Source organism: Sceloporus occidentalis, unplaced genomic scaffold, assembly GCF_023333645.1.
Source record: "Sceloporus occidentalis isolate IW3139 unplaced genomic scaffold, rSceOcc1.0.p SCAF_9, whole genome shotgun sequence".
Lineage (NCBI taxonomy): Eukaryota > Metazoa > Chordata > Lepidosauria > Squamata > Phrynosomatidae > Sceloporus > Sceloporus occidentalis.
Window position 1 is genome coordinate 38,108,197 of NW_028316989.1, and position 22,013 is coordinate 38,130,209.

Sequence of the window (22,013 nt, forward strand, 5' to 3'; positions counted from 1 at the left end):
GCAATTTCGGGCAATGGCAAGCTATTTTGGGGCAATAGGAAGTCAGTTCGAATGCAGTTCGAATTCACATAAATTTGCTGAACTGGCCCCCCTTTCTTTTCATTCGAAATGAAGAGAAATTCCTCCCGTGTGATAAACTCCTGAGCCCATTTTAATGTTCAATGTATTGCAGTTGTGTCTACCATCAGTAGCTTGGAGATCTTGGCTTCATTGATGAAGACCGTTTCTTGACCAGCACACATTACAACTGTTCCAAATTGTTGTTGTGTTTATAGTTGCTGGGGTTAATGCTTCACTTGGCAGCCAATCTCTCTGTACTGAGCTGCATTGTACCTCAGACAAGTCCAAAACGCACTGCAGGAGTAATCCAGTTTGACACTACTTTAACTGCCCTGGCTCAGTGCAAGGGAATCCTAGGAATGGTACTTTATTGTGGCACCAGAGCTCTTTGACAGAAAAGGCTCAATGTCTCACAAAACTACTGTTCCCAGAATTCCCTAGCATTGGACCAGGGCAGTTAAATCAGCCTCAAACAGGATTATTTCTCCAGTGTGTTTTGGTCCACAGTAGATGTACAATCCAACAACAGGGATGTAGAGTTTCTAGAGTCATGCAGCTGAAGGAAAGGGACCACAAGGGCTATCAGATCCAGTCTCTTGCCATGCAGGAATGCGTTCATGTCTATTCATGTACATGCTCTTTCCCCACAGTTGGAAAACCACTGATTTCACATACTTAAAGATAACTATATACATATTTCATATTTCAATCTTCTCCACATTAAACACATCCAGCTCCCGAAGTTGTTTCTCACTGGGCTTGGCTTCCAGATCTTTGAGCATCTTGGTTCCCCTCCTCTGGACATGCTCCAGATTGTCAATATCCTTCTTGAACAAGTGCCCAGAGCTGAACACAGTATTCCAGGTGAGGTCTGACCAACGCAGAATAAAGTGGTACTTCTATTTCATTTGATCTAAACACTATATTCCTGTTGATGGAGCCCAGAATTGCATTGGCTTTTTAGGCTTCTGCATCAGATGGCTGATTCAACAGGACACACTATTCCAGGTGAGGTCAGAGTAAAGCTGAATGGAATAGTATTATTAGTTCATTTGATCTGGACATTATACTCCTGTAGCTTCAAACTGCATTATACTCAAAGCTTTTCTACTTTGGTAAATATTGGCTCCATACAGACAGGCCAAAATAAAGCTGCTTCGGGTCACTTTGGAAGTATGCTGTTTAAATGATGCATGCATCCTAAGAGTCTGTAAGCAGCGCCAAAGTCACGCTCTAATCCTAAGAACTGGAGCATGGCTTTTGGTGGGGCTTATGGACCTCCAGATGTTGTTGGACCACAAGTCCCATGATTCTTCACCTTTGCCTGTGTTGGCTATGGGTGATGGGATTAGCAATGCAGCAGCGTTTGGAGGGCCACGCTAAATCTCTGAACTAAATGTTGATCGTCACGTTTGCTTTAAAATGATTTATTGTGTTGTTCTGGGTGGGACATTTTGGAAGGCAACCCAGAAATCTTTGAGACATACAGAAATAATGAAAAGGAAAGGGGGAAATGAACAAAGAAGACAGTGAACTTGTCTGTACATTTGCTTCCTCTAAAGTCAGCATTTCCCAAATGGTCACTGTGCCAATGCTTGTGCTAGTGCCACAGTTCTATGGAATGGACTTTCCTTCTTGCTTAGCAAGCACTGCTCTCTGCATGATAAAACGAAAGCAGAGGACCGTCATATTCCCTTATTGGCGGTTGCTATGTTTTGAGGGTTAGAGAACTTTGGAAAGTTGGTTTCGATCTCCCAAGAAGCTGCTTAACTTTTGGTATCAGCTGAAGGTCACCAGAAACTGGAAAGTGAGCCTGACATGAAAAATGGTTGAATTTTCCCACATTGATCTTTTATCTGCCCTTGAAGAATCGTTCATCACCTAAGCTCTCATTCTCTTTTCGATCAATGGAGCTTTCTTCTCCTCAAGCTTCCTTCATTTTTACCCAAACCATGGGCCTGTCCTAATTTACTATGTCATAAATTGATTCACTTAACTTCTGAAATGTGATTTAGAAAACACAACAGCCATCCAGACCCTTATTTGTGGCTTTCAATGCTGACATCATTGTTATGAAAAACTTTTCTGTATATGGAGGTCCAAAAACTGTGTTGGAAATTATTTTTCAGGGGCAGCTGATAGAGCTGGGATGGTAAATCTATTCTTGATTTTAAGGCAGATTCTCTCACAGCTGTCTTCCAAGTCACTCTCAATTTGGTCTCACCTAAGATTCAGACAGACACTCTGTTAATATCTTGCTTGACTCCTTAGCATTTCACTTCACAGCGTCCTCCAAATGGAACCTCTGCTCCTGGAACCAGCACAGTATTGCCCTCTGCAATCCCTAAAATCTCTATCTGCTACCACTTTTTATATTGTCAGTTCTTATGTATGTAAGCGTGTCTTTGTATGAATGGAGATTCCCTTTTATGGATAAGGCTATTTTAGACTTGCAGTCTGGATTTCTGTTTCTCAGAACAGATATACACAGGCTTGATCCCTGCTTTGAGTTGCCCAAGCCCTCTTGGATGCTGCAACTGAGCTAATAACACCCTCCTCCCATTAAATATTGGTTGTGGGTGCCTTCTTGGGACTCAGGCGTTTTGGGTAACAGCAGCCCCTTCCCCAGTATAGCCATTTAATGGCAGGTGGAGGAGTGATGGACACTTTTCTGCCTACCAGCCATCTGCCTCCCTGACAGCCAGTAAATGGCCATGGGGGGGGAGGTAACCTAGTCCCACTTGTGCAGAACTTTCCGATCATAGAATCATTGAGTTGGAAGAGACCACAAATGCCATCCAGTCAAACTCCCTTGCCATGCAGGAACTCTCAATCAAAGCATACCCGACAGATGGCCATCCAGCCTCTGTTTAAAGACCTCCAAGGAAGGAGACTCCACTGCACTCCGAGGAAGGAGTTTGTTCCACTGTCAGGAAGTTCCTCCTAATGTTGAGGTGTAATCTCTTTTCCTGTAGCTTGCATCCATTGTTCCGTGTTGTAATCTCTGGAGCAGCGGAAAACAAGCTTGCTCCCTCCTCAATATGACATCCCTTCAAATATTTAAGGATTGAGAACTTTTCGCCTACCATATGTTTTGGACTACAGCCTTTACCATAAGCCAGGCTGACTGTGGCATCTGGAGGTTGAAGTACAAAACATCTGGAAAGCCAAACGTCTTCACCCCTATTTTAAGAAAAGCAGGCATTGAGTGGCATCATGAAAACAAGCACACAGTCAAAGATCCTCAGTATGTAAAATACAATTTATTACAGTGAGGCCATTCATATAAGTATCAACACAACATATTCCATTCAAAACTCCAAATATCTCATCAATAAATACTGCCTAATCAAAGTGTACAGTGTGTTAATTTAGTATTGCACAATGAGCGTTTAACATATACAGTTTTTAATAGTGCATTCAAGTTTGGTACTGACATAAATTTACCCACATACACTGCAAAACCCAGTAGTCCATTTTCCAAACTTAAAACTGGACAGTGAATTGTTGGAGGACATAAAAGATCCAAGATGTTCCCATGTAATGATATAAGGTCTACTACATTACATCTTGGTTTATGCAGCCAGAAAGTTTCACGAACAAAAAAAGCCCTCCTATCTAGTATATGTATTTACATCTTTAGTTAAAAAATAAATATTTTCCTCCCTCAAATTACGTCCCATTAGCAAATTTTAATTAGTGGGCTGATCTATCACTTCTTGTTGTGTTCCTTCAAGTCATTTCTGACTTATGGCAACCCAAAGGTGACCCTATCGTGGGATTTTCTTGGCAAGATTTGTTCAGAGGGGGGTTGCCTTTGCCTTCCTCTGTGGCTGAGAGAATGTGACTTGCCCAAGGTCACCCAGTAGGTTTCCATATCTGAACAGGGATTTGAACCCTGGTCACGACAGCAGCAAGTATCCTGCCCAAGGTCTGAAAGCTGCCAGAGCTGGGAGAAGAGAACATGGAACTGCCTGGATGAATCTCAGCCCTTGTCTCCAATGCCACTGTGTCCACAAGCCTTTTGCCTTCTACTACCACCAACTATGCTGGCGTAGTATACTAGTAGGAATCTGACCAGACAAAATAGTTGTACAATGCCTTCCGACTGGTAGAAATAGGACCCTCCTTCTGGAAGCACCTAAAGTTAAGTAACAACCAACCAATAGGTATAACCCATACCCAACATAAAGACACGGAAAATAAAATCCCACTGATTTTGATTCTGAAAGCAACTCCCTTTGCTTCTTCTCTTCCCAACAAAGGAATGTTTCAAGAGTCAGGGCTGTTTTACACATTCCACAAAAGCAGAGAAAGAGAGAGAGAGAAGGAGCATCACATTTCCTCTCCCCCATGTTCTGGTATTTCATAGGAAGGAGAGGAGATGCATGTTCTATCACCAAATCAGATCACATATGTGGAGGAGAGGGCACAAAATGGCTCGCCCTCCCATGGGGATTTATACATACTCCTGGCACAGCAGGCAATTACATTAGTCATCATATTTATACCCCACTTTGTCTCAAAGGTGGTCAAGGCAGTATACAAGTACTCAGTATATTTTCCTCACAAAAACCCTATGAGGTAGGCTAGGATGGGAGTCAGTGATTGGGCTCAAAGTCACCCAGGGAGTTTTATGGCTGAATGGGGATCTGAATCCAACTCTCCCCAGGCCTAATTTGCCACTCCAAATACTACCCTACATCTGGCTCTTATGCAAGAGAGCAGAGGAAGCAAGTGTAAATCACTCATCATTTCTCTCTTGCTGCTTCCATGGAATGTGTCAAGAAGCCCTTGGATACCCTGATAAAAAGCTAAAGTCCGTTTTATTTAAGTTGACTTTAGTAAGAAATATCTCATGCAAATACCACATACATAATGTGCACTAAAATACTAAACTCTTGTTTTATAGGTTAATTAAGTAGAAGTCTGGCTTTAGAGTTATTAAACTATTTCTAAAGGGGGGGATGGTAGTTTCAAAAACAGAATTAAAAACAGCTTATTATACCACACACAGATATTTTTAAAAAACTGTATGATAAAAGGATATGACCCCTTTTCTAACTAGTAGTGTTTGCATTTGGGCAAAAATGTGGTAAACACTAACAATGGAGCATTCCATCTTCTGACTATCACCGTGTTGCAGTTGGTTTCTTTATTACAGCTTTCCTTCTACCCCCAAATTGAGATTTTTAGGAGGGGTGTGAGCAGGTTGATCCCATGATGTCATTTTTAATGTGTATTTGGGAAAAAAGCACTGAGGATTAAGCCCAGATCTGTAGAGAGAAAAGTCAAACAGTGATTAAGATCTTGAAGGGCAATGGGTTTTTTCCAAAATCGCTCAAATTTCTGCTGTAAGAAAAACATGTTCTCCTCTTAGATCAAGGACAGGCAAAATCACCGTCACTAAAATAGCCCATGCAAAGTGCCACTAGAACTGCAGCTGCCAGTCCCTTTTTGTCTTCCACTCAATAATGTCAACATCTTTCAATAGTCCAATGTCTCATAGCACTTTATGGCATAGTAGGATGCAGGATCATAGAGCTGCCATAGTTGCCACTAAAGTTTGGCAGCAGCTGCAGCAATAAAAAGGACCAGACAATGAAGGGTTAAAACTCCCCAAAGACATAGCCTAAGAAATTGTCTTAGGCCTGTTACAGACAGCCAAAATAAAGCTGCTTCGAGTCACTTTGGAGGTATGGTATTTCAATGATGCATGAGTCCTAAGAGTCTGGAAGCTTCACCAAAGCTGCACTCCAGTCCTTAGGACTGGAGCGTGGCTTTGGTGCGGCCTTTGGACTCTTAGGACGCATGTATCATTGAAATACAATGCCTCCAAAGTGACTCGAAGCAGCTTTATTTTGGCTGTCTGTAACAGGCGTTTGTTTCATTCGTATAGCCACTCAAGAAAGGTATTATTTCTTTCAAAAGTAATTTCATAATGCCGCTAAGATCAAGAACCACATTATACCCCACCTGACTGGAGATGCCTGCCTGAATCATATTGGTCTGTCCAACTAGCGTAGACCCGCTAAATCAACTGTAGAATAATGAGTCAACAAGTGCATAAAACAAATTGATTCAATGGGTTTCCATTGAACGCATTGCTCTAGCCTCTGAAGGAGGAAAGAACTGCCAGGTCCATCTGCACCATGCCTGGTCCCCAACAGCCAGTAAGAAGGTCTCCCTCCATATTCCAACTGCCATTGCTCTGATCTCTAATGTGGGAGAAGAGCAGCCAGTATCTGCTGGATTTAATTCCCACCTCCAATGCCATAGAATCAAAGAGTCATAGAGTTGGAAGAAACCTCAAGGGCCATCAAGTCCGACTCTCTGCCATGCAGGAAGACGCAATCAAAGCACTCCCGACAAATGGCCATCCAGCCTCTGTTTAAAAACCTCCAATGAAGGAGACTCCACTATTCTACATGGAGTGTGTTCCTCTGTCAAAAAGCTCTTATTGTTAGGAAGTTCTTCCTAATGTTGAGGTGGAATCTCTTTTCCTATCATTGCTTTGTGTCCTATCTCTGGAGCACTACAAAACAAACTTGCTCCATCCTCAATATGACATCCTTTCAAATATTTAAACTGGGCTATCATATCACCTCTTAACCTTCTCTTCTCCAGGCTCAAAACATACCCAGCTCCCAAACTCGCTTCTCATAGGGATGGCTTCCATGTCATTCCCTTTTCTTTATATTTTGTGTCTTAGACTGTAAGCCTGAAGGATAGATACCATCAAGTTAATGATTTGTAAGCTGCTCTGGAAACCTTTTATGGCTGAAGCATAGAGTACAAATACTCTAAATACATATATACATAGAATCAGTTTCTTCCATGATCTCAAGCAGAGGGTTCCCCCACCCATCTGGAGATGGTGGGTATTGAGACCTATCAGTAGTATATATTATACCACTGGCCAATAGTCACCTTGATTTAAAAAATAGATTTTGAAAGTTTGGAGACCATTGATACAAATGACTTGACTTCTGAATTAGCCATACTGTACACATAAGACAAAAGAAAAGGAAGCAGGGAGTGAAAAAGAATAGTGGAAGTTTCCTTACTCTTAGAGTATGATCCCATGATCCTGAACAAAATGCAGTCCCATCGGGTGAAACCCGCAAAGTGCTGACGCGATTCTCATGTCCAAACAAAATAGACACACGAGCCCCTTTCAAAACATCCCACACATTGATGGTATAGTCATTGTAACCAGCAAACAGTAAGCGGCCTGCAAAAGAGATTACATTCATAAGGAATAATGATATTAAACTAAAAACAAAATTTCTATTTTTAGAAACTGTGGTTTTAGCCATAATTTTCACAGACAGAAAAACACAGTTAACATTTTTTGCTCCAAATCAAAACAATGTAGAACAATTTTAAATTTAATTCAGAGCAAGTAATTACACAACACTGCCATGCCAACACTTGTAAACACTTGTTGATGCAAACCATGGTTTCATCCTCAAGGATGAACTGAAACCAGGGCCTGAATTGTATTTGTAAGTCATTATTTCAAGAGGCCTGTTGGATGTGTGTGTGATTTAAACTTTTGTTGTTAGGTTTTAAAGCCAATTCTTTTTGTGAGCTGCCTTGGGTTTCACTCTGGGAGAAAGTCAGCATATAAATGAAATGATTAATTGATTGACTGACTGATCGATTATCTGAAGGGTTGGATCTTCCCCATTCCTGGATTAAATAGATAAGTAAATGAAATTTGAACAATGACAGTGGAGCCTACAGTGTCAGGGTAGGATGACCTGATGCCATAACTGCAAAGGACAAGGCACCACAAAATGTAGGACATTCAAGAAAAATATAGGACATTACAAAATAAAAGCTAAAAACACTCATATAAATATAAATCCATGCACTATGATTCCACTATAATTGCCATGGCTGCACCCTATGGAACTCTAGGGTTTGCACTTTGGTAATATACTAGAGCTCTCTGGTTGGGAATTCGAGATACCTCTCCCTAAACTGCAAATCCAAGTATTACATAGGATGGAACTATGGCAATTTAAAGCACTATCACAGTGCTGTACAGTAATTGTGCAGTGTGAAGGGGGTGATTCACAGCGTGTGCTGGGATCAAAGACCACAAAAACAGCCTTGGGGGCCTTATGTGGCCCTGGAGCTACACTTCGTCCACCACTGAGCTAATGAAACACTGAAAAAGCAAACAAAGCTACACATCTCATTTTCAAAAGGAAGGCCCAAGCATATCCTTTCGAAGATTTCTGGGGTACGGAAGAATTAATTAGTTACAATGAGGTTTTCCTCCATGTCCAATAGAATTTGATTTTAAGAATGGCTCAAGCTAAACCACGAGTGGAAAGCCCATGTTCACCAGATATTGCTGGACTACAATTCCCATCACCCAAACATTGGTGCCAGAGGGCTCTAACAATATCTGGTTTAAAGAACAGGTTAAGCTAAGCCAGGAAGCCCATGCTCTCTAGATGTTGCCAGACTAAAATTCCCATTCATTCCTGACCACTGGTGGCTGAGCAAGATGGGAATTGGAGGCCGATAATATCTATTTTTAAGAATAAGTCAAGCTAACCCAGGAATGGAAAAATTCATCTTCTCCGGATGTTGCCAGACAACAACTCCCATGATTTCTGACCATTAGTGGCTGCAGAAGATGTGAGTTGGAGTCCAACAATATTAGAGTGCACAGGTTATCCAGCAAAGTTAGACTGAAAAAAGGAACATTACTGTCCTGTTTACTGCTCCCCAAAAGAGCAGGGCATTCAAATTCATGTCTTACCACTAAGAGAAAAGTCCACACTGGAGACCCCAAAGATGATACTGTCTTTGGAATAAATGGCAACTTCTCTGTCAGCTCGCAGGTCATATAAACGGCACTGAGAGGGGAGAAAAAGAAATACAGAGGACAAATACATTAGTTATCCCACATAAATGTATACATTCTACCATGTGTCCATATACAACTGACAGCATGAAAGTTCAGACACAAGGTGAAACCATGGTTTCCCTAAAGCCAAAATGGAAAGCAGGACATCACTGGATAAAGAGAGGAAGATGGGAAGGGGAGACTGAAGTACCCAACTGATCATCCATGTACCAAAATGTTTTTCACCACTGGAAAATGCCTTTCAGAAGATCAGGCAACTGGTCCATCTAGTCTGGTGTTGTCTACTCTTACATGGGCAACTATTTGCAAAAGCCTCAGGCAAAGACTGTTCCCTTCACCTACTCCTTGATCCCCAAGCCCTTTTAAAGAGAGTACAGAAAAATTGCAAATGCAACCTTTTAAAGAGAGAGATGCCAAGATTTGTATCTGTGGGTCTTTTTTCTTCAATGTGCAATATACAGAGCTTAGAACTCATTTGTTAGATATTAATTTGATACAATTTTCAACAGTAATTTAAAATTGGCTATCTTAATTGTGAAATGTAAACCAGGCAGTGCTCCCGTTTAATTTGCTGCTGGCTATTTTTAGCAAACTTAAATCACATTCCTCATTTCATGGTTTCACAGTTTAATAATAAATCAACAATGCAAAAATCTATAATGTTTTCAACATTTAAAAAATTAACTTCTCCCATGCCTAAAACTCTGGAAACATATGTCTTCTATCACTGAACTACAGCTCTTCCCTTTGTTGCTGGCTGCTAACAATTAAGCCCTCCAATATCCCTGCCTGCTGGCAAGTTTTTCTCATCCAGACATGCACCCAACAAAAACAAATTGGTGCAAACTACCTTTCTTCAAAGGAACCCAGTAGCTCATTGCCTATGCAATACAACAAAATGGCTGAAATCACAGCAGACTTGTGTAGACATGACATATGCAAACTAGAGAGTGCTAAAGCACCACAGTAGAAGAGAGTTGGTGTTGTTCTTGGATGCAAGGAGACCATATTTGGCTCTCTGCTCAGCCATGAAGCACCCTAGGTGGTCTTGGGAAAGTGCCTCTCTCCCCAGCTTAATTCTATCACAAGACTGTGGTGAGGTTAAAATGAGATGCAGATATGTTTCTAACCCATGTTGAGCCCCTAAAAAAAAAGAGCCTGAAGGAAATCTAAATAAATTCCAGAACCACGCCAAAACTTTCCTTCTTAACCTCCCACATGCTATGAGTAATGCACTGCCACCTTGGTTAGGGAGCCTTTAAACTGGGCAAGATGGTAATACTTATCCCACTGTACCTTTCAGAAGCTGTTAATTCACATGGCAGAGAAAGTTTTTAAAGCTGTCTTCCCCAACCTGTTTAGGATTATGGTGTCCAACCATTTCTGACTGTCAGCCATGCTGACTGGGGATGAGAAGAGTTATAGTCCGCCATCTAGAAGGTGCCAGTATGGGAAACCATTACCTAAGCTGAGGAAAGCCCTCAATTTATGTGCCCTCATTTGCATCTCTACCTGCTTCTCAGTGTGTGTCCAGCAAACCACACACAATACATTCGACATACATCCTGGAGTCTGGAAATGCTCTCAGCTATAGTTTCCAAAGGCCCCCAGTCAACATGGACACTGGCCATGCTGACAGGGGAATTCTAGAGCAGGAGTTCCCAACCTGTGCTCCAAGGATCCTTTAGGGTTCCATGTGTGCTTCTCAGGTGCTCTGTGGCCATTCCAGGAAAATGAAATGAATAAAAATTGAATGAAATTGAAGAATAATAATATATTCTTATATATACTCCTAAACACCATTAACTTGTAAGACACAGGGTAGGCATCTTAGGAGCTCGACCATTAAAATAAGGTCTCTGCGAGTCAAAAAGGTTGGGAACCCCTGTTCTAGAGCTTTAGACCAAAGAGTCACCTTTCTAAGCTCTAATGGTCATGGTTCCAGACCTCCTTTAGGAAAACATTAAGTTTTTCAGAACAATAACAGCACAACATACTGTGGCATCATCTGAGCCAGACGCAAAGGCATCTCCACTTGGGTAGTACCTATACGGAGAACAAAAAAAAAATGTTGTGTCAGTAACATAGGACTTTAAAAATGATATTGGCAAAATATCAATGCTTGTAATATGTAGGAGGATATATAAATCCTAATCAACAAATATAAAAGCCAATTTCTTTGACTTTCACTTGGTTGTGTTGGTATGTGGCTGTGAAGCAGGTCCAACAGGATCACTGCAATTGGAGTCTTTCCTTCAGCCTTTCATGCAGCCATTTCACCAATCATCAAGATTTACCATGACCATTGGGCAAGCAAAGGCAAGGGTTAGGCAAGTGAAGGCATGGGTAGGCCCAGTTATGCAGGCACAGAAAGGACTAATTAAAAAACTAAAATCAATAGTCCAGTTGCACTTAATCAAAATATACAAAACTGTAAAGGTAAAATTAAACAGGAGTTTCAAAAAATAAAAGCTGACAAAAACATTTTAATGAAAATTTGAAACAGTAACCGAGAATAGTCTGAAGATATTTGGAGAGTTTGCCTTTGCCTCCCTCTGAGACTGAGACAGTGACTTGCTCAAAGTCACCAGTGGGTTTCCATGGCTGAGTGGGGATTTGAACCCTGGTCTCCAGAGTTATACTCAGACCACTACACAATGCCGGCTGTCATATACACACATATGTGTGCATATATGTGACTTGAAATCACCTGTTGACTCATAACAATGCCATGAATTTCATAGGATTTTCTTAATCAAGGAATACTCGGACGTATTTGCCAGTTCCTTCCTTTGAAATATAACCTATAAGCAGCACTATTCACAAAGGTGGTCTGTGGACGAATGCCACTCTGCAATACATCAGCTGCTGGTACATAAGGAGTTTCCAGGAAGGAAAAAAACAGTTGTAGCCAATGGGCACAAATATATTGTTCAATCATACTGCATGAGAAACCCAAAACTACTATTCCCCCACGTATAGCCTGAGAAGCACTGAATCAGATGATTAAACTGACTTGTGGAAGAGCAATCCAAAGATAGTTACAAAAATCAAGAGGAAAGATGATTTCAGTATAAACTATCAGAAGCTTCTTTGCAGAAGAAGCAGACAGAAGCATGACCATTAGGCTATACTGTCTGAGGGATTCTGGAAAATGATACCCCCCCCCCCAAAAAAAGAAGAAACCCTTTCCCAGCCCTACCCAAACCGTACTCACACCCCTGCCTACTATTCATAAAAACAATCTGCTGGCCAATATTTACACACAATGGTATGCATGGCAGGAATATCTGACAGTAGTTAACCCACCTGACACTGTTAATATCTGATTCATGGGTTTCAAACGATTGAATACATTGCCCAGTCCGCATGTCCCAGACCATCGCTTTTTTATCACACCCCTAACAAAATAAAGAATATCCAGTTACAACCTCAAAGAAGAAGAAGAAAACAGGAAGAAATAATGGAAATTATAATAGTTTGAAAAGGCTGATTTTATGATACTATCGTTATTGGCTTATGTACTGTTTTTAACCTGTTGTGAACCGCCCTGATCTATTGGAAGGGTGGTATATAAATAAAAAATATTATTATTATTATTATTATTATTCAACTGTCAAGAATTGCTATAATTTTTATTTTTAAACCGCCTTTTTGTTTCATCACAGAACAGATGGGAATCTGATGCCCAAAGAAACTCCACACACTGAGCCTCAAACCTCTGAGGTTGCTCAACCCTGCATTAACCCAAACAGTGGCACTGTTGGGAAAATGTTTGTTCTTTTAAAGCACACAAGCAGCTCTGTGGATGCTTTCATATTTCTTCACAAAGCAGTGGCAAAATGGACAGACCAGCTTCCTCCTAAAATACCAAAAGGCAGTCTGAGCGGCATACAGACCAATTTTCTGAAAGAATTCCAAAAATTCCAAGGTACTTATTACACTGAAAAACAGAAAGAGGAAAACGTTGTCTCATGGTAGTTTTCCCAGCTCAAGTCAATTATAATGTTTGAGAATGTTGGGAAGCTGGAGCCTGTCCAGAGGATGGTGAACAACATGGTGAAAGGTGTGAAAATCATGCCCTATGAAAGACAGTTTAGGATGCTGAGTATGTTTAGCCTGGAGAAGAGAAGGTTAAGAGGTGATATGATAGCCTGGTTTAAATATTTGAAAGGGTGTCATATTGAAGATGGAGCAAGCTTGTTTTCTGCTGCTCCAGAGAATGGGACATGGAGCAATGGATTCAAACTATTGGTAAAGAGGTTCCACCTCAGCATAAGGAAGAACTACCTGACAGTAAGAGCTGTTTGACAGTGGAACACACTCCCTTGGAGAGTGGTATAGTCTCTTTCTTTGGAGGTTTTTAAACAGAGGCTGGAGGGCCATATGTCAGGGGTGCTTTGGTTCTGTGTTCCTGCATGGCAAGGGATTGGACTGGATGACCCCTTGGGATCTCTTCAAACTCTATGATTCTATGATTCTATAAACCTGGGCCTAAGGTGGCACCAAAAGCATGGCAAAATATTATTATTAATATAGAGGGAAACATGAGGCTCATTGGCCACACTTTGCCCACCTCTGCCCTAATCTTACAAACATTTTGATATGGGGCACTTGCCTTTGAAAGAACCCTAACTGAAAGCTCAAAGCTTTTTGCAAGGACAAACTGGATAAAAACAAAGGCACTGTCTGACTTACCCAGTCATAGCTGTTTGGCAACTGCAAAGATTCTTTCTGAGTTTAAGATTCATTGATTCATTCCCCCATAAAAACACACACACACACACATTTTCCCACTCTACATAGATTGTCTTACCCCAGACACAAACGTGTTTCCCGTTTCTGAAGGAGCAAGATCTAGACACAAGACATCTGCCCCATGGCCATGAAAACTCTGCAAAAGTTGCCCGCTTTCCACATCCCAAAGTGCGCAAGTGCCGTCTCCACTCGCAGTCAAGATCTTCAGGGGACAGAATGAAATGAAAGAAACAAGTTATTAAAAAAAAATCCCATGATTGGTTTTAAACTGGAGCAAGAACCATGCAGCCCTCCAAACACACTCTTAGAATAATATAACTGTATCAAAAATAGAAGCCAGCTAGACACAGGTTGTGCAGAATATGAATTATAAACAGAATGTTCACTCCTTATAAGATCATAAACATGAACATGAGTGGAATAACAATACTTTGGTAGAATTTGTTTAATCTACAAACTTCTCCAGCTGCAAAAGCCATCTGGTTTTTATATGAACACAATGCAAATGACTTCTATGCTAAAACATCCTCATTCCTGCAGATCAGAGGTGGAATCGTGGAATTTTGGATGTTGCTGGATTGCAACGCCCAGCAGCCCCAGCCAGCACAGCCAATGCTGATCAATGCTGGGGCCTGCAATCCAATATCTGGATGGCCACAGAAATAAATCACAACTCAGGTTGTGGCACCGATACATGATTGTCCATCCATTTATTTTAAATTATTCCCCACTTACTCGCTTGATTGATGGATTCATGTTAAAGTAAAGAATTCTCCCAAAACACTGATTTATTAAAACATCACTCTTTCAGATGTAACTGTATCTAGCAAGGTCACCATCAGTGTATAAAAACAGAGCACCAAAAGATTTTCTTCTTCTCTGTTTTGAACAGATGGAGCCACCAGTTCAACTGGGTGGAATTTTAGATAATCCAGCCCAAAATAGATTATGTACATGTGGAACTGCAACACTGAAGGCTTTACCTCACTATATGCTGAATATTAGATTTACTCTGACATCAGCAAACAGTACTTAGTGCCCTTAACTAAATAATATAAAGCACGGAAGAATGAATGTATAAGAATAAGAATGAATAAGAAACTAAGGGTCCAAACAGACAGGCCAAAATAAAGTTGCTTCGGGTCACTTTGGAGGTATGCTGTTTAAATGATGCATGCGTCCTAAAAGTCTAAAAGCCATGGCAAAGCCACACTCCAGTCCTAAGGACTGGAGCACAGCTTTGGTGCAGCTTCTGGCTTCTTAAGATGCGAGTGTCATTTAAACAGCATACCTCCAAAGTGACCCTAAGGGCCTGAACAGACAGGCCAAAATAATGCTACTTTGGGTCACTTTGGAGGTATGCTATTTAAATGACACATGCATTTTAAGAGGTCAGAAGCTGTGCCAAAGCTGTGCTCTAGTCCTAAGGAGTGTGGCTTTCGCGCGGCTTCCAGCCTCTTAGGATGCATGCAGCATTTAAACAGCATACCTCCAAGGTGACCTGAAGCAGCTTTATTTTGGCCTGTCTGTTGAGGCCCTGTGTTATTATAAGGAACAAAGCAGTATGGTACTTAAATGGTTGCAATTTTTGCAGCTGAGGCAGCGAACTGAAGGAGATTTTGTTTTTTAGAGGCTGTTGCAATCGATTGTGAAGGAGGCTCCAATTTCTGAGGGTAACAAATATGCCTTGTATGCATATCCTAGACTTGCATGGTCTTCCAGTCTGTTTCACTGCATTTTTACTTAGTCATATGAATTAAGTTCAAAATGAATTTTTCTAGAATATTCGCTTCCAATATTTTGCAAGATGTGTTTGTAAATGTATTTTTATGTGGCCTCAATATAGCCTTTCGGCTGATTCAAACAAAGGAAGGGGATGGTAGAACATTGGTCTTCACCTGGTGGGAAGCATGGACAGATGATGCCAGGACTAAGGTGGGATAGAAAGAATCAAAGACAAAGAGCAGCTTATATTGAAACTGGTGAAATCTAGCAGAATTCTCATACCTAGGATCAAACATTGACCAGAATGGTGACTGCAGTCAAGAAATAACAAGACTAGGAATGGAAAGAGCAGCTATGAAAGAACTAGAGAAGATCCTGAAGAGTAAAGACATACAACTGAATACTAAAGTCAGAACCGTTCGGGCTACGATATTCCCCATTACTATTTAGGGATGTGAGAGGTGGACAGTGAAGGGAACACCACACATGTCAGCCAGATAAAAGGATGATCCATTTTTAGCATAAAACTCTCCTTCCTCTTTAATCCAGAAAGAGTGGGGGAGAAAGAAGAGGCACAGCCAGGACAGCAGATGTTGTGAATGTGTACTTTGCATTTCAGTTTTGTTCCGGCTCTGCACTATCAGCAACCCAGAAAGCGCTGGATTGTTTGATGAAGACAGTAATTGCCCCCTTGTGGTTGCATTTTAAACCATGTCTCTAGTGGAAAAGTTTGACGTCATGTCTCTGGAACAGCAAAGAACACTGGCAAGCATAAAACACCAGGATGCTTTGAGGCTTAAAAACGAAAATCAGAGCTTTGCTTTGCCTCTTCCTGTGCAATCAACATGCTGGCAATGTTTAAAGAGATGGTTTGCAGTAAACAAATCAAACTTGGGAAACACAGTTTAAGCCTCAAGGTTTTAGCTGCGATTAAGCCTCCATTCCATCAGCCACTATCCTGGCAACGAATAAGCAAGAGGGCAAGCAACCATACTTACCACCCCAACGGCACCAAATCTGATCTTGGAAGTTAAGCTTGGATGGGTGGGAGGCCACCAAGTAATGCTGTAAGGCTATATTTCAGAAGAAGGAGATGGCAAGCCATCTCTGAATATCCCTTGCTTTAAAAAACCCTAGGAAATCACAGGGTCAGCTTAAATCACAGGGTCACCTTATGATTGAGGGGAGAGTTGGGGTTTTAAATTGTAATTTTAATTGTTTGATGTTTTAATTATACTGTTGGAATCCACTTTGATTCCTTTGTGAAAAAGCAGAAAACAAATAAATAAATATTATTATTATTATATCAACAAGCAACTTGAAGGCACACACCCACAAGTACCATGCAGCATATCCAAAACAATGGCAAAGTCTGAAGGTGCATCTGTTGCATATGAGCACACACACACAATAGATCCTCAGACCCTTGGGGAGGCATTTGTACTGCCCCCCCTGCCCCCCAAGGTTTAAATACAGTACTTCTTCCAAGGCTTAGGAACTGGCAGAAAAAAGCTTTATGATCAAATATGCTGGTATTTTTGGCGTCACTTGTTTCTCCTTGGATCTTGCCTTTCTGCTTTGGTCAGGCCTCACCTGGAATACAGTATCCAGTTCAGGACACCACAATTCAAAAAGGATGTTGACAAGCCGGAGCATGTCCAGAGGAGTGCCACCAAAATGGTGAAGAGACTGGAAAGCATGCCTTATGAGGAAAGATTTAGGGAGCTGGGGATGTTTAGCCTGGAGAAGGGCTGGTTCAGACGTGACATGATAGCCCTGTTTAAATATTTGAAGGGATGACATATTAGGGAGGGGGCAAGCTTGTTTTCTGCTGCTCCAGAGAACAGGACCCAGAACAATGGATGCAAGCTACAGGAAAAGAGATTCCAGCTCAACATTAGGAGGAACTTCCTGACAGTAAGAAGGCACTGCCTCGGAGAGTGTTGGAGTCTCCTTCTTTGGGGGTTTTTAAGCAGACGCTGGATGGCCATCTATTGGGGATGCTTTGATTGAGAGTTCCTGTATGGCAGAAAGTCCAACCCCAGACTGGATGCCCCTTGTGGTCTCTACCAACTATGATCCTATACCCAGTACTAGAAGGTGGCTCTTGAGGACATCTTTGAAATTAGACTTGGCTCTCAGATTGAAAGATGTTTCCCACCCTTGCGGCAACTAATAACCAGCTAACCCCAAAATGAACGTTTGCACTTTGTTTTAAAAGGGGAAGATAGGATTCTACAAAAATGGAAACTTCAAGACCATAGTAGTAAGACGGTGGAGCTGTGGGGAGGTGCAAGTGCAGGATTCAGGTGCAGTTATAGGGCAAAGGGCTACATGATGGTATTACCCCGCCAAAATATGAACTCTGCCCCTGGAAATGAAATTTTCCTTCAGTCACCAAATTTCTACCACTGCAGAGTGAAACACTAGAAATCGTTCACACCTAGAAGTCTTCTATTTGCTGTGTTTGTATTCCCTTAACTTTGACCTTTTTTGGATGCCTTCTATGCCGTATTTTGAAATGTTCATCTTAAGTTTTAAATTATTGCAATGCTAGACCACTGCACAGGCTATTCAGTTTTGTCCACCAAACATAATTTCATTTCCTCTTCTGCCTTCAAAAATGACAGTATCTCAAAGGCTGATTTATTCTGACATTCAATTCCTCAAATTCTGAAACATCCCCACTCAGAGAACTTACATCCACACCTAGGTGTGTTTTTGTCAGTAATTCCCCATTAAGTGCTCCCACTCCTTGGTAAAGACACTGGCAGAATACTGTCACAAAATGTCAAGTTGAAGATTTCAGTGTCACAAATGTGCACGGACCAAAGGTAAGATTCAAATGGAAGCACAGAATTAGAACCGAGATGCCATGCTTGATGAAATTACACCCAACTACTGCTTTTAAAGCTAGCATTTGGCACATTCAGCCCCCACAGGTGGATATTTGACTTCAGTTTCCAGGGCAACAGATGTGCATCATTGTCATCTCAGGTTTATTATGGGAAACCACAGAATGGGGAAATAATAGCTTACTTTGGAGCTTCTCGCATCCCAGAATAGACTCAGTCAGAGATGGTGTTTTGTGAGGAAGAATTTAAGTATCTGGTGGAGAGACATACATGAACCTGTTCTTTCTTTTTTTTTCCCCAGGAAGAGAAACTAAAATAGCTCCTCGCTTTTTTTGTACATGTTTAGCTGAGGGCAGAATCTCACAATTAGGCCAGAGGGCTATTATAAAATAAAATAAAGAGATGATATTATATTGTTCCTTTCCCCTATAATTTGAACAGTAGTTATTACACTGTGATAAATGGGCAAACCTATGACCAGGTGCTGCTGGACTGCAACTCTGGTGATCCCTACCACCGCTGGCTAGACCCATGGACGTTGCAACCTATCAACAACTAGCAGGTCCATCTCTGTTGCCCATCTCTGAGATAGAGGGACAGATAGACAGACACACACATTTTATCTCACAATGACTGACATGCCATCACAAGGATCCCATTACTTTTTGGGTGCCCTTGAGACCTGAAATCACACAGGAGCCATGAGATCTCAATGAGAGGCCCTACTCTTGCAAGACTTGAGGCAGTCTTATAGAGGCTTGTCTCACATGTCCTGGCTAGTCTTGAGCAGGAACAGCAACCCACATTGCTCTGCAGAAAAGCTGGCAATCCTAAGCATTAGCAGAATTGTGATTCTCTTCCCACTCCCCCTTTAGATATCAAGAATGTGCTTCAGAGGGTTTCTCAGATAGTTGAGTACTGCTGGGTGGGGGGGACTGAAGGACACAGGGGTTTTTAGGTGAAGCAGTGGGTTCCAGTAGAGGTACACCACTGGTTCCTGGCCATTACATTTTTCATTCACAGAACTCAATATGTCATATATACAGTTCTGAATACTAAAATGAGGATAGCCCAATATTCCCCAGCACCACGTATAGCTGCGAGAGCTGGACAACGGAAAAACGGATAGAAAATCAACTTATTTGAATTGTGGTGCTGGGGAAAAGTGCTGAAGATACCATGGACGGCCAAGAAAACAAACAAATGGGTTATAGAACAAATCAAACCTAAACTCTCTCCAGAAGCCAAGTTGATTAAATTGAGGCTGTCGTACATAGGCCACATCATGAGGAAAAATGAATTATTAGAAAAGACAATGATGCTTGGAAATGTAGAAGACAGTAGAAAGAAAAGAAGAACACATGCCAGATGGTTAGACTAGATCAAGGGAGACATGAGTCTGGGCCTGCAGGACCTGAGCAGAGAGGTCAAGGACAGGGGGACTTGGAAATGTCTCATCCACAGGGTCGCCATGAGTCAAAATCAACTCGAGGGCAGCTAACAGCAAACAGTGGGTTCCCAGTCATCTTCCTATCCAGATATTGATGAGGCTTAGACCTTGTTTGCATCAGCAAGGTTGCTACCTCACATGCCCTCAGATCATGCCCTTAATGCTACACTTCTCCCCATCTGAATACTCTTGCAGACTGTGATCTTATTCCACACTGAGCTAGATCAGGCCCACAACAACTGCACGCCACAGGCCTGATCCGGTACTTTGCCAGCTCTAAAAAGACTGGCAAATGCTACTCCTTTTTAGAGCGGCAAAAAGCCACCCTTAGAGCAGCAGCTTTTCCAGGTTTCTTTGGCGCAGCACATCTAAACGCTACACCAAAGAAATGGTGTGACACCGCCTGCCAGGTAGGCGGATGAGCAGGAGGCGTAACACCAGCATTAGGGCAGAGTCGGGATGTGTGGCCACCATGCCATTACTCCACCCCAATGCTGCCATTTTTTGCCAGTCTGTTTAGCCCCTAAAAATAAATAAATGCATGCACTTAATTACCTCTTTGTTTTAAAAGCAACTGGGATTTGATCCACAAATACGTACAAGTGTCTTTAAAAGTGTAGAAGTAAAAAAAAAGAGCACTTTGAGCATACACACACACACCCTGTTCTACTCAATAGGTCTGTATGCATACATGCTCAAATATCAACATCAAACATTTGAATGTACTTGCCTGCATGTCTGAATTAGTGAAGCTGCAAGCTGACAGGTAGTTGGTATGCATGGCGACTGACTTCTTCTTCGCTGCCATATTCTCATTTTTTTCAAATGTCAGTGGATATACAGAGCATTTGTTGTCTAGACCTCTAAAATTAAAAACAGTGAAGGGAAGAAACCACAGAAGCATTGGATGCATGAGGTCACCACAGTGCCATACATCCTAGTGTTCATCACTTCTCTTACAAATTGCAGGCTCCTCATTTTCTGTAAAATTCATTAGTCCCTTGGGAAATTTAGGTTAGAGAACAACTGTTTTCACATGCTTTTGTAACCACTTGCTTTGTCTACTCCAGTATATTCTACATAGGGTTAAACCTAAAGCTAGAATACAATATCAAAACGGTGCAAAGCAAACTGCAAGGGAGGGTTCCTAGGAGTCCCATTTTGTATGAAACGCATCAAATCTGGGGGTCCTAAAGTTGAATCCCATATCAAGATGATACAGGACACCCAAATCGTATATTTGAAAGTGGGCACTAGCCACGATCTCACCAGACCATCATTTGTTCCAAATGCAGCAATCAAGTCTGTCTGTTGGCACTGTGGCTTGCATGGCACAACTTTTCCTTCTCTGTTCCAGGCTGATGCTGAGTGATAAAGTTCTCACCTCGCAATGGTTAGTCTCCTATCATTAGATCTGCACAGAAGTTCCCATAAGATTGGAAATTTCACAGGAGCCCTGGGATTTTGCTAAAGGCTTTCCTCTCATGAGACATGAGACAGCCTTATGTAAGCCTGCCTCATGTGTCCGATATTGCTGCACAGCCTGGTAATCCAACTGCAGATCTATGTAGCACTGAAGCCCACTGGTTCCTGTTTCTAGACCAAATGAATATCCTGATTTTGACTTTTAACACTTTCAACAGCCTAATACTAAGAAATTTTAGGGACTGTCTTCTCTCATATCTATTCCCATCTCCCTATGAATCTGACAGAGGCAGCTTAGGCTATATGACATGAGGGATTGGTAATTTTTTTCTAATGGACACCATATTTGTATCCGTTAGCTACAGACTTACCCACAAGCAATGGCACATCCCGACGGGGCATAGGCACAGGCCATCACCCAAGTACAGGGCATTGTCACTGCATGTTCCTGAAACAAAGAGTATTCTTTGAATCTCACAAGCAATTTGCAAACTTTCCCCAATCGCTACATGATAATAAGACAGGGAAAATATCTGACATCTTATTTTATTGTACAGAAGTGGAAAACTATCACAATTTATGGTGCAAGGTGATCATGTCTGTGACTGAAGAGTAACAAGGAGTGTACATTATTCTTTTAGATCTTCTGTCTCTCTAGCTCAAAGAGTGGCCAACACATGGGCCAAAGGTGACATGTGGCAATACCTATTTTTACAGGTCCCAGTTCCTTCTGAACCACCGCCCTATGGGTGCAGCGGAAGGAAAATGACTGCTTCTGAAAGCCTCCAACAATGGTCATCCCTCTGGAAAACAAGGTGGAACCTTCCCTTCATCTTGTTTTGCCCCATTT

The 22,013-nt window shown here is 41.6% G+C and overlaps 1 protein-coding gene across 1 annotated transcript in view; it reads right to left on the minus strand.

Moving 5' to 3' along the window:
• Positions 1-3,339: 3,339 nt before the first annotated feature.
• The window catches only part of GNB5 (G protein subunit beta 5), a 33,517-nt gene continuing 14,843 nt past the window's right edge, over positions 3,340-22,013 (minus strand). The window contains exons 6-13 of the mRNA XM_089538849.1: positions 21,535-21,611; positions 20,469-20,601; positions 13,767-13,910; positions 12,260-12,351; positions 10,948-10,996; positions 8,843-8,939; positions 7,128-7,294; positions 3,340-5,336 (exon numbers count right to left, since the gene is read on the minus strand). Coding sequence (XP_089394975.1) covers positions 5,325-5,336; positions 7,128-7,294; positions 8,843-8,939; positions 10,948-10,996; positions 12,260-12,351; positions 13,767-13,910; positions 20,469-20,601; positions 21,535-21,611 — 771 coding nt within the window. The 3' untranslated portion in view covers positions 3,340-5,324. The remainder of the gene's footprint in view (positions 5,337-7,127; positions 7,295-8,842; positions 8,940-10,947; positions 10,997-12,259; positions 12,352-13,766; positions 13,911-20,468; positions 20,602-21,534; positions 21,612-22,013) is intronic.